General features: G+C 37.0%; 2 protein-coding genes across 4 annotated transcripts in view; one reads left to right on the forward strand and one right to left on the reverse strand.

The window, feature by feature from the left end:
- Positions 1–9,346, forward strand: part of LOC100577912 (uncharacterized protein C15orf61 homolog) — an 89,785-nt gene extending 80,439 nt beyond the window's left edge. The window contains exons 2-5 of one of the 3 annotated variants that reach the window (XM_026445546.1): positions 6,750–7,127; positions 7,836–8,072; positions 8,660–8,903; positions 9,152–9,346. In XM_026445546.1, the coding sequence (XP_026301331.1) occupies positions 7,965–8,072; positions 8,660–8,903; positions 9,152–9,279 (480 nt within the window). In that variant the 5' untranslated portion in view covers positions 6,750–7,127; positions 7,836–7,964 and the 3' untranslated portion in view covers positions 9,280–9,346. The remainder of the gene's footprint in view (positions 1–6,749; positions 7,128–7,835; positions 8,073–8,659; positions 8,904–9,151) is intronic. The other 2 variants (XM_026445547.1, XM_026445548.1) reach the window with 2 other exon arrangements.
- The window catches only part of LOC412795 (cadherin-99C), a 112,448-nt gene that overhangs the window by 79,972 nt on the left and 18,809 nt on the right, over positions 1–13,667 (reverse strand). The window lies entirely within an intron of this gene.

The following is a 13,667-nucleotide window of genomic DNA, read 5'->3' on the forward strand; positions in this document are numbered from 1 at the left end:
AGGCGCGGTGCCCTCGTGAGAAGAAATATAAACACGCGCGGTTCTCGCGCAACGGTTTCTCCTTAATTTCTCCTTCTCGATTCAACCGTCCGTATAGTAAATATTCCCGTCGAGAGAATTTTTCACGCTACAATTTTTCACGTTATTGGGTCACTTTGTAAATAATATATCGGTTCACACGGTCGTAAAAAATGTACCGTGCTCGTTTCTCGTCGATTTCTATTATTTATTTATTTATTTATTTTTCTTTTCAAAGTTGTAAAATCAGACGATTTTATAAATAATATCTTTTTTAAACGTCTGACGAAAAATTTACGCTTCGTCGATTTTTGAACGAAAAAATAGCGAATACGAATTGTGTCAATTGTTTATTTATTAGATCTTTTCCTACGGGAAAAATGAATATGAATTTTTCATCGCGTATCATAAACCTGCGAAATACGATACGTGTAATATATGAATATCGATTGGATTCTATTGTTTATTTTTTTTTTCTAGTGTTTTTGCCGCGCGTCGAATATGAATTTTTCACATACCGTAAACACGCGAAAAACGAGTCATCGCGAATATCGATTTTTTCCCCCCCACTATTGTTCATTTCTTCCCGATGCTTTTAATTTTGCCGCACGTTCAATACGAATTTTTTCGCGTATTATTAAACACGTGAAAAATGATACGTGTGATATATATATATATATATATATATATATATATATATATATGAATATCGATTTTTTTCCTCTTGTTTATTTTTTCTATTGTTTCCCGCGCCTCGAATATGAAAACAATTTTTCACCAGATACAGTGCGAGCATCGATCTTTTCTCTATCGTTTATTTTTTCTAATATCAAGATTCTGCTTTCGAATATTTTTTTTTCACGCAAAATTTGAAAAAAAGTCTCTCTAAAATGGATAATAATCTCTGTTTCGTGAAATTAATACATATTTTTAATATTCCATAATTCATAACTTCCCCATCTACGTTCACTGGTTCTTTTCTCCATCGTTTATTTTTTCTAGTATCAAGATCCTGCTTTCGAATATAAATTTTTTTCCTCTCCGAAAATTTGAAAAAAATTCTCTCGACTCTAAAAAGGATAACAATCCCTTAATATATATTTTTAATATTCCATATAACTCATAACCTCTCTATCTATGTTCACTGGTTCTTTTCTCCATCATTTATTTTTTCTAGTATCAAGATTCTTTCGAATATAAATTTTTTTCCCCTCCGAAAATTTGAAAAAAATTCTTTCGACTCTAAAAAGGATAATGATCTATCGTTTATTTTTTTTTTAGTATCAAGATTCTGCTTTCGAATATTTTTTTCCACGCAAAATTTGAAAAAAATTCTCTCTAAAAAGCATAATAATCCCTGTCTCTTTTCGTGAAATTAATACATATTTTTAATATTCCATATAACTCATAACCTCTCCATCTACGTTCATTGGTTCTTTTCTTTATCATTTATTTTTTCTAGTATCAAGATCCTTTCGAATATAAATTTTTTTCCCCTCCGAAAATTTGAAAAAAATTCTCTCGACTCTAAAAAAGATAATAATCCCTTAATACATACAGGTTCATTAGTTCTTTTCTTTATCGTTTATTTTTTTTTTTTAGTATCAAGATCCTGCTTTCGAATATTTTTTTTCCACGCAAAATTTGAAAAAAATTCTCTCTAAAAAGGATAATAATCCCTGTTTCGTAAAATTAATACATATTTTTAATATTCCATAATTCATAACCTCCCCATCTACGTTCATTAGTTCTTTTCTTTATCGTTTATTTTCTTTTTAGTATCAAGATCCTGCTTTCGAATATTTTTTTTTCACGCAAAATTTGAAAAAAAGTCTCTCTAAAAAGGATAATAATCTCTGTTTCGTGAAATTAATACATATTTTTAATATTCCATATAATTCATAACCTCTCCATCTACGTTCACAAGTTCTTTTCTCCATCGTTTATTTTTTCTAGTATCAAGATCCTGTCTGAATTTCCAATATAAATTTTTTTTCCCCTCCGAAAATTTGAAAAAAATTTTCTCGACTCCAAAAAGAATAATAATCCCTTAATACATATTTTTAATATACTATATAACTAATATACTATATCACTCAACCCCCCCCCCCCCAATCTACGTTCACTGGTTGTCGATTCTGAATACCAATTTTCCGCTCATCGTTAATCACCATTACGAAAGTCGTAATGTGAATTTATATATATATATATATATATATATACATATATATACAAAGTTCGGATCGAGTTTTAATAATATATATATATATATATATATATATATATATATATATATATATGATCATATTAAAGCATGCATGAAATTACTGAAAAGTAGCCGAACGAAGCGGGCAATATCGTTAACGACCGTTCCCCCCTCCCCCCCCTCCCCTCTCCTCCCTTTTTCGAATCGTAAATTTTTCCGAATAACCGATACGAACACGTTGTAACACGTACACGTCGCGTATTTAACAACAGCGACAAATCCCGCGCGGTCCCTCGTTTCAACGTGCGCTTTAATCGCATTTACACCGAGGCCGCTAATTACGGGTCGCGCGTATTAAAAGTAAACGTAATTATCCGGTGTATGGATAATGACCGGACTCGCTGTATTACACGGTATAACAAAGGCAATCGAAGCTTGCGGTTTCGCGTTAAAGAAACCATTGCCAACGCCTGACAAACGCTAAATCTGAATACCGCATAACTGCCGCTTTATTGCATAACTGTTCAACAGCACAAGTTGTAATCGACAATACGGATTGGAATAACGGCTATCCCCCCCCCGTATCCAATCTAATGCGAGAGAAGATTATATTGCCGTTTAACAGTGACCCGGCTTATCAATATCCAATACAATCGGGCATAATCGGTTAAAACCGGGTCAGGTTGAAAATCTCGTGAAAGGTTATGTCAACGTAGTCCGAGCCTTTTGACGAATCGCAAACGTGTAACGAGACGCGTGTTGCATCTCTATGCTTGATTCGACGAATAATTCTACGGATAAATCCGTGAGAATCCGTGTATAAAGCGAATCGATCGATAAAAAATCGGTTAAAAATTTTATTTTAGTATTTTGTCATAAATTCGAGACGTTGCAGGAGAGAACATGTCATATTTCTTTCTCTCTATATATATATGTATATATGTATATATCGAATTACAAATTGTATAAATATACGAAATATTTACGGACACGAGAATAGTTCTTAATGTATTTAATGCTTCTTGGAAATGTGAAAAGAACAGTTTCATTTTGTCAACGTATATATTTTACGAGGCATTAAAATTCATATGATGTTACGTAATAATTATGTGTCAACCAATATTGAAATAAGCACAGAAAACGCGATAATAAAATATCGACGTATCCGAGTTTGACCAATAAAACTAGATACAATCTACGGAAACGTAAGAATAACTGGGAAGAGAGAGAGAGAGAGAGAGAGAGAGAGAGAGAGAGGGAGGGAGGGAGGGAGGGAGGGAGGGAGGGAGGGAGGCAGTCAGCCAACTTCGTTTCGAGAAAATTATATTTAAGAAACAGTAAAGATGCACGTTGCCGTTGTTCCAACCTCGTTCCCGCGAGGAAAGAGACAAAAGAAGCAGAAAGCGAAACGTTGGGGAGGGGGGAGGGCTTAGGACAGAAACTAAATCTGCCCGTGTGATTCTTTCGTTGCATCCACGTCGTCTAACCGCGAACCGCACTGTTCGCGATACCGCAATGGCCGACAAAAAGATTCTTGGCATCCGGTGAGGAAGGCTCCACCAAGCCGTCATTAAATTTCTCGCCAACGAATTTCATTATGTAAACGCAAACATTTTTCGATCAAAAAGGCTTTTCTAATTTCCACCCGAGCAAAGTGACCTCGGCGTTGCTTTCTTCAGCGTGGAATTTTGCATGGAAATTTCGAGGCGAAGCTTTGCGAGATTCTTGGGCTCGAAAAAAAAAAAAAAAAAAAAAACGCCGCTCTCTCGAGTTTCTATGGGCGAGAAATTACGGTGGATATGGATGGTTTGGCCCTCGAGACGAGCACGAAAATTCCAACACAAACGTTAGAAATGAACGTGGTGGACACGGTGATGTATCGTGGAGGAATGGAACGAAGAGAGAAACTGGAAAGGAATTAATCTTGAAAAGAAGACGGAGAATTCGAGAAGGATGGGGAATGATCCTTAAAACGATTGGAAAGAAAAAGAAATTAAATATATTCGAATACTGGTGGTTATTATCGCGTAATTGAAATAAATCTGAAGCGTGTTGGATAAATTAAATCGTATTAATTTCTCGAACACCTGTCGTGAAACCTGTCGTGCAACGTAACGCGAGCATTAGGATTTAAGTTTCTGATTATTCATAACTTTGCTGAAAACTAACAAACTCGTTTGAAATTTCCACTCGTTGGGAAACTCGATATCGCGTTAACCATGGAATAGTTGAAAAGTCTGCAACTATTCGAGAGAATTTAAATTTTGAGCTTGCATCGTTTGTATCGACAACCTCGACCTTTATCCACGATTTATCGTCGGCATGATGTTGTCACGTCTGTAAATATGCGGAAATACTGTCGAACCATGTCGTGCCACGTTCGTCGTCTTATCGAACATTTACGATCGTCTGTTGCAAGAAACGAAGATAGTCAGCCTGGGCGGAATTCTCTACAGCAGAAAGACGAAGCGTATCGAAAGAAAATTCGATCGCGCAAGATATTTAATTCAATGGACGAAAGAAATGATACTCGATCGATAATATCGCAACCGGACTTATCGAATTATCTAATTAGGCACATTTCGTACGTTTTCGATGATATAAATATAATAGAATCTACAAAAATCTAATATATTTTATTCTAAATAAAATTTATAAAACACGTGTATATCCGCGACACAGCATGGTCGAATAGAAATAGACAGAAATTGAAACGACGACGACGTTTCAAGCGAGAGACACCTGTTTAGAAATACCGTTAACCACCAGCGTCAAGGAGCGCGTGTCCTGGCAGTGGAAATTCTAAATTCCATGCCATTATACACAACCACGTTACGAACGTGCGTTTTCGCGTAACGAAGGAGGGAGCAAGTTGCAACCGACACGACCACGATGGTCATTACATCGTTTATCTCACGGAAATCGTAGACTCGCATCGAAATAAGTAACGCGTTGCCCGCACTGAAAGCCTCCTCGTCTCCTGTGCGTGCGTGCATGCGTGCGTGTGTGCGGCTGCGAGGCGCATGCGCCCGATCATCCCGAAGTGAATATTCAACCGTACACCAAACTATATCCAAGGATCGCGCAAGAATATATCTATCGAGGCAGGCGTAAATACGCGCAAATAGAGTGTTCCAGAAATATAAGCCGGGCAGGCGGGATCGTGTTTCCGTGAAATTCTCGAACGGCCATCTTCGACGGAAATGAATCCTCGGATGTAATTACGACACTGGAACATTGGAAATTTGAATAGAATGGATTCTCGTTATAACGCTCGCTCGAATGAAATTTTGTTTCGGACGAAAATTGATTAAAATTGATTCTCCTTCCTCATTTCCAGAGAGAGAGAGATACGGAACGAAGGTTTTAATTATTATTCTTCGCCTTTTGCCACTTTATCCTCGACTGATTCTTATATCTCTGTTAAATTAAACTCGTTATCTATCCTTCTCTGGTGAATCAAATTGCGTCGTAAATGCATCGAATCGATTATATTTTTACACGATCACCAAATAAATAGGCGTATCGCGAGATTCTTTTCTCGATTAATGAATCGTATCGAAGAATTCGAATTTTACGAAGAGCTCGTCGATTAATTACGATCCGTAGATCATGTTATAAGCGTTTCCTGTTCTCCACGTAGGATTAGCGCATCAGTATGTAATCCAATATGACAAGTATGCCTCTTTACGCGTTCCCTCTTGCGAGTTGCCTGTGCGAGTCGTTTCTCCTCTACTTGTATAATAATGTGACGCCGATCGCAATCAGCCGATCAATTGGATTGGAAACATCTTTTATTAGACGGGAAGATAGAATACATAAATGAAACTCGAGCTACCGTTAATAAAATAGACGACGATTTATAACATAGTGTATGAGACACGGTATGTGTACGTGTAAACGATCCTGGGTGCGGTTACTATCCAGTGGTCGAACGAATTCTATAGCTTCGTTCGAGCTTAACCTTTTGTTTAGCTAAACCGAAAGGTATTTGATTATCCATCTCATTCTTGGAGAATGATGTAAAAATACTATTAGAATGATGTAAAAATTATTTATTCCAGCTAACGTGATTTTCGGAAAACTTACCTGAAATAAGAAAGAAAATTAAAAAATCTATATATAATTCCAAAAAAAAAAGTAATCGCTAAATTATCGAAACTCTGATGCAACAACAATATTCAATGATTTAAATAAAAAATTAGATTCATGGACAGGTATCTATTCACAGTTATATCTATACGTTACGTGATAATTGTTATTTTATTTATGAATATACCGATGAACATAAATATAAGGTAAAATCGATGTTATAACCAGTGCTAAATTACTACCTTTGCTAATAGAAACACGATACTGTTATCCCGTTAGGTTTAACGCGTTGCTATATTGACACATTCTATGACCCGAAATTACAAGATAGAAATGATAATATTTACTATCAATTGTTTATTATCATTTAATATTTATTGCTCGTTCCAATAATAAAATAATGAAATAAATATAAATAAATTTCTAATTTCAGCTTTATATCGGGCGAAAAAGCCGAGCGAAGGATATTCGAAAAGACCGCCTCACGGAGGATCAATATCACTGATGGCAGCACCAGAGACAACCAATCCAACCAGTTGACCTAATATTACCCACCGGTTATACCACGTATAATTTACTTGTGATTTACTTGATATATTCGTGTCATCCGCGTGCATACACACCACACACATACCACACACACATACACACGTGAAACTGAAGTATACGTGGAATTAACTGAACGAGAGGAACCGCGTTAAATGAAACGCGAATTCTAAAATACGAACGTGATACGTCGCGTCGTGTGCATTTCTTCGCAACTCGAGTGTGTTGCGCATGCGACGAAACGTGAGTAACAGCGCTGGCCGAGGTAAGAAAATGACCGCGACATTTCAAATGAAGCGTAAAGAATTGCCGAGAATCGGGAGTTGCAAAAATTGTGCAAAAAGCTTGCTTTCATCCAATTCGACGTAATTTTATATACTCACTTTATATCTCGCGTTACATTATACGTGTATACGATTTCTTGCATCAAATAAAATAAATCGAAAGTAGAATTCTAACCTAAGATACATTTATATTAAAAAAAAAAAAAATAGATTAATTAAGAGTAAAAAAATATACTATAATATATATATAATAAAATTGATCAATCGTTTAACTAATCAATCATCGTGCAAATCGTATCAGCCCTCGTGTAATCAATTATAATTTATCAATTTTTCACGGTTCGGTGAGCTCGCGATGGTGGTGCACGGCGAAACCTACTTCGCGAAATGAATTTTCCGTTAGCCGAGATCAAATTGATCCTCGTTAACCTTGACATTTCGCGCGGCATTCGATACGGGTTTATTTTAGAAAGGTAGAATGAAACGTGGCACGAGAACTCTGACTCTTTGAACAACATGGTGAATTCTAATTGAACGATCCAACGTATCCAATACCACTTTTCAAAACAACCTATCGAGGAAACACTCCGAGAAACATTAACCTACTCCGTTTACGCGATACATCGCCTCTCCGCGTATCTATCAGATTACGAATATTTTCTTTTTTTGAACAAATCTCGTTATTTCAGCCGCTCCCACCAGAGAATACCAGAGAAACCACGTCTCGAGACAAGAGGAGAGAAAAAAATGAGAATCCTCGCGAAGATTTGATAAAGTGAAAAAAAAAAGAGAAAGAGAGAGAGAGAAGAATCCTTCGAATGTTCGTAAAACCATTGTCCGGCCGAAGAACGCTCGCCGTTTATCCATACGTCTACGCTACTTGGGCGAAGATTGCTTCCAAGAAGACGAAGCCTTTAGCGTCGGAGGCAAGTTTCGTGGCTCGCGTTTTACATCGGGTTTTCTTTTCCTAACGTCGATGGATCACGTACCGACATACGCGCGTTTCAACGTAAACGCGCAAAACCGACCGACCGACTAGCATTTCCAAGAATTTCCGTTCCCATTGAATCACAATCGACGACCGTGAGAATTCTCGTCAGCCCCCTCCCTAGATCGATCAGATCCTAGGAAGCATCGTTGCTTCACGCACGAGGAACGCGCACGTCACGTGACTCTTCGCAGCGCTCTCTTCGCTTCTATTGCTAAATTCTGAACGACAGATAACGGAACGAATAACCGTTGGGGAAGAAAGAAGAGCGCGCGGTGCAATGGAAGAAAAATTGTTATTCGCTTCGAGATGAAAATAGAATTTTAATATCGGATACTTAGAATCTTCTTCCTTCTCCCTGATTTTGTATCGAGTCACAATTGAATACGTACACGATTCGTAACGAACGATAGAGTTATTATTACACACAGATGGCGACAGTGTAGCTTAGCTTCGAGAAAACGAGTCGAGGATATTCCATATTTTGATTGCGCGTACGTGTGTACACGATCCGTATGTACACAGGTGTTGACAAGCTACCTGCTTCAATCGAAGGAGCCACCGTGGACGTCGTATTTCGTGAGGTACGCCGATGTGGTGAACGATCAGAGGGGGATGTCGCACTTCAATTGGCCGGTGGGCAGCAGCAATTACCACGTACTGAGAACCGGCTGCTTTCCATATATCAAGTATCACTGCACCAAGAGGCCGCGGCAGGACCTCACCACCGAGGACAAATTTTTCAAGGCGATCAAGCTTCTGAACCTTGGTAAATATATATATATATATGTATGTATATATCAAATGGAAAAAGCTGTCGCCGTGATCCGTGCTCGTCGTCCTTCCTTCCTTCTTTCTTTCTTTCCCTCCTTCTCTCCTTCCTTCGTTCACGATCGGGTGTTTTCGTTTCCACTCGTTCGTCGTTTTTTCGATCTCGAGTGGAGAGGGGGAAGACGCGGAGCGTCATAATTGATCGTTAGTTATCTTATATACGCTCGTTGTTCCTCCTTGTACCAGGTATACCAACGTTGATGTACGGACTGGCAGCGACTTTATTGATCAGGCATAGAGAAATCGTGAAAACAGCCAGAGGGGACGTGGTGATCCATTTCTTGCTGCCCGAGGACAAGGGATCGATGTATTGAGATATATGCATATATGATACGTATATACCTGTATTTAACACGAATAAAATTGTAAACTTTAATATGATTCGAAGTTGGAAATTACTTTATCTATAATTCCCCGATATAAAATCCGTGTCCAATGTTCATTCTGTCGATATTCAACTCGAACGATGTGCGAATAACAGCTCCATCCTGATCGCGTGTATTAATTACGAATTTAAATTATTACTTAGGTATGCAAACTCGTATATACAGGGGCTCGACGATGACTCGATTTAAAGAAGATAATGGCGTTTCAATAAGAAAGGAAGTGCGACACGTGAATGGTGAATGGCGTTTCTAATCATCCGCCAATAATCGATTTCGATGACCATATATATATATATATATAGATATACCATTTGATTCACCGTTTTCAATCCACGATGACTAACGTCCCTTTTATCCCGCGTAGGATAAAGAGGAATACAATGGAAGAGAACGGGAGACGTTCGATCGCATTAATATTAAACGCATTTCGTTCGATGAGCAATTAAATCATCGTTTAACCGGATTTCCAATTAGGGAAGATAAAAAAAATATTTTCCACGGGAATAAACGCTATAGAAACGTAATTTTTAACGCGATAATTCCTTTGTTGGCAATTCGTGAGCCGTAACCAAGAAAGACTGGTGGTAAAAATTGCGCGATAGAATTCCATGGAATTAATCTGCGAGATTAATCTAACGGGACGGGTGCATCGCAGAGTTTCGATTAAGATTAATTCGACGGTTTGACAAGGGGATAAGAGTCGTAATTAATCGAGTGGCTTTCACTCGCTCGGTTTGTATCACATCGGAATAAACTTTCACCGATCTGCGCCCAGCCAGCTTTCGTTATTGACCTTCAACCTTCAGGTGCACCGTAACGATGTCATCCTAGAAATCAATGGTGTGTATATGTATATTCGATTGTGAAGAGAGATCATCTCGAGAGGACGTGAAGTGTTCGTTTCGTGCCATTCCATTTCAATATATGTATAAGTACTATTATTAAATACCTAATAAATATATTAAATTTATATCTACTATCGAATGTTACGATGTCTTTTAAGAAAAATATATATTAAAAAAGGAGATTTTTTTTTTCCAAACGCTGGAAAGTTCGAATGGTCTTAATAAATTTGATTTAAAAAGGAAAGGGAAAATCTCGTTTAGAAAGTTTTCGTTCCCGCGGTTTCCGCGGAAATTAAATTTTCGCATTAAACGTTTCTCCGCTTTGGACATCTTCGTATATCTTCGTTCAATTTCGAAAGAAAAAGGAAAGCGAAAGAAAAAACGAGGCTTCTATATTTATGAAATAATTACTTTCCTCCGAATAATCTTCAATAACTTCAATATCACGCAACAAGATTTGAACCTGATGCATCGATCGATCAATCTTCCCATTCACGCTTTTTCCAGAAATATTCATACCTGTGATTACCTCCATCTCGAATCACCCAACCATAAGAAAATTATCACCGACATATACATATATATACACACTACGTGATTGCATCAATATCTTTCCAGATAATAAATAATAACATTTTATTATCGAAGCCAAGATGGAAAATTTTAATCCAAATTTATCGCGTTTCCGAGGAAAAAAATTTTATATATCGAAAATATATAATGTTTTTCTTCCTCTAACGGCGATCCAATCCGATCGCTATGATCCTCCGTGGAACGTTCGATTAGGCTCGTGTGCTCGAATCACACGCCAATCCGTATACACGTTGTAGCCGTCTCCATTCCTCGCGCGTGTTAAACACGCGACGCTGTCCGACCCTTTGCAAGGAGCAGATCCTCGATCGAGCTTGCCACGGAGCTTTCGAGAGCGTCACGCGCAATTAATTTCACGCGAGATCCTCGGATCGGCGCATTTGCATGTCCGATTGGACCGAACGTTGAATTAGAAGATCCTATCTTGGACCGAGTCCCGTCGTGAGACGCTTGAACCCAACCGGAACCCCGTGGAAAACAGAAGAGCGAAAAATATATTATCGCGAATCTCCGCTCCTGGGATATTTGTAATTATAATTTGAATGTAAATTTAAGATGGATTTTTAACGAGGTTCAGAAAAAGATTTTCGAGAAGATCGAAAAATATCACGGGTGTGGAATATCCGATAATTGTTACTTCATTTAAATTGGTAAATATATACGATTTTCTATGAAGATTCACTCTGGAAAAGATTCGAGAAAATATCATAAGATATCTTATATAAATGTTTTGTTATTTAAATTGGCGAATAAATAAATGTAAAAACAATTTTTAAGTCTATTCTGGAAAAGATTCGACACTATCCGTGAAGAATATTTGTAACTATATAGAAATAGGTTTGAATAAATATAAGAACGATTTTCAATTCGAAAAGATTCGTTAAAGATTCTCTGCTACTAAACGCGGTTCGATGTTGCGAATTTTTCAAGAATATGTTTCGCGATGTAACGACTCCTCTGTTGGACGTTTGCGTATATCTGACATTTATTCCAAGATTTTTTTTCCGCCCAGGAATGTTTTCGCACGTGCGAGCTAGGACGTTCGAAAGAACGTTTCTTCGTTTCTCGGTTTAAACGGTCGTGTTTTTTTCCCCTTGCGTGCCGGTGGAACCGCCCAACGTCGCGATTCGCAAGGTGAAAGCAATGAGAACGAAAGACGGAAAATATTATTTGTAATCGGTGACCGTTTATTGACGGAAATTGCAGCATACGAGAATTTTGCTTTCTCTGGAGAGAATCTCTGCGATTTCGTTGGAATATTGGAAGAATAATCATCGGTTGTTGTTCAGTCGAAGAGAATATAAAAATTCTTGTTATCGTAATTAAACAAGTTAAGTAAATACTCACGATAGTAGTTCCTTCGAAGAAAGTAGATACAAGATCTTAAAATTAATCTTAAATAAATTTTTTTTTTTATAAAATAAATTTTATATTTCACGTAAAATATCACGGATGGATTTCGACTCGTTGTTAATTTTATTTAATGATCGTTGAATTATGCGAAGGAGCGGAATGCAAATGAAAACGATTTATTACGTTCGTAACAAACGAACGTGCGCCATTTCATAGGAAAATCATCGCGTTTCACTGTCGTCACATGGTGCGGAATATTAACCAAGCCAATGAATAATCATATATATACGGTCGATGTATACACACGTACGCATGCTTTTGCTCGGAGTTGGTAATTACCAACTGTCACGCTACACCTGTTGGCAGTGATTATTATTTCAACGACAAACTGAAATGGGGAATTCGAAGGAATTTATGCGTTCACCTGATCCATTTGTTCCAAACATTCATTTGATCCGAGCAAAATAAATTTTGCAACATTGTTGAATCTTTAAAAAGTTTAGTTTACTTGAAAATTATTAAGTAATAACGGCGAGTGACCTCAAAAAGGTATCAAAATTTCAAGAATACAGCAGTTTTTGACAACCGAGCAATTTTTAACAAGCAGTTTTCAATCCGGTTAATGTTTCGTAAAGTCAGCTCTATTTTTTTTTTTTTTTTTTTTGCAAGTCAGCGAAAAACAATATTCGAATGTTCGATGACAAATAACTTCGTGTGTCCAATTGTGATGAAAAATTAGAATTTCATGCAATTTTATTATTATTATTATTATTATTATAAATTGAAAAGAATCTGAAACTAAATTACTTCTTATATTTAAAAATAAATAAAATGAATATTTTCTTTGCACGATTTAACTACGATATATTTGGAATGAGGAAGGAATACCTTCTAGAGAAACCACTCTACAAACTCTCAAGAGTCAGAGATTTAAATTTAAACCCATTGGTTATCGAGAATACCGACGCATGCTTGTAATTTAACGAATTATCTCTCGAACCACCTGTACCTAATTCTGTTCTCACAACGTTGCCAGACAACGTTGCACTCTGCGAAATGTGCGGATAAAGCGGATGTAATCGTGCTAAAAGCGTACGCAGCTAAATTTCAGTCACTCGATGCGACAACAACGGTACACGTACTAGTCGAGTGTCGTCCATCCAAGAAAGTAAATTGAAAAGTAAAATTTTTTGAATGCGATTATTTTAATCTTCTCCTTCATTTTTATATTTATAAATTATTGCGCAATATAATATATATATATATATATATATATATATATATATATATATATATATATATATATATATATATAAGAAATGAAACGATATATAAAAATAAGAGGATAAATGCTAGTATGTATTTACGTTGACCGTTGGAAAGAAGTCTCGCAGAACGGGCAGCAACAGAGATAAGAGAAGTCATTCGCTAGGACATATCCCCACTCTAGACGCTTTGTTGACAAACCTGACCATACTCTACAGAGATCGTCCAAGATTAGAAACTAAAATATTTTCGGAACCATCT

This window comes from Apis mellifera, linkage group LG15, assembly GCF_003254395.2.
Source record: "Apis mellifera strain DH4 linkage group LG15, Amel_HAv3.1, whole genome shotgun sequence".
Lineage (NCBI taxonomy): Eukaryota > Metazoa > Arthropoda > Insecta > Hymenoptera > Apidae > Apis > Apis mellifera.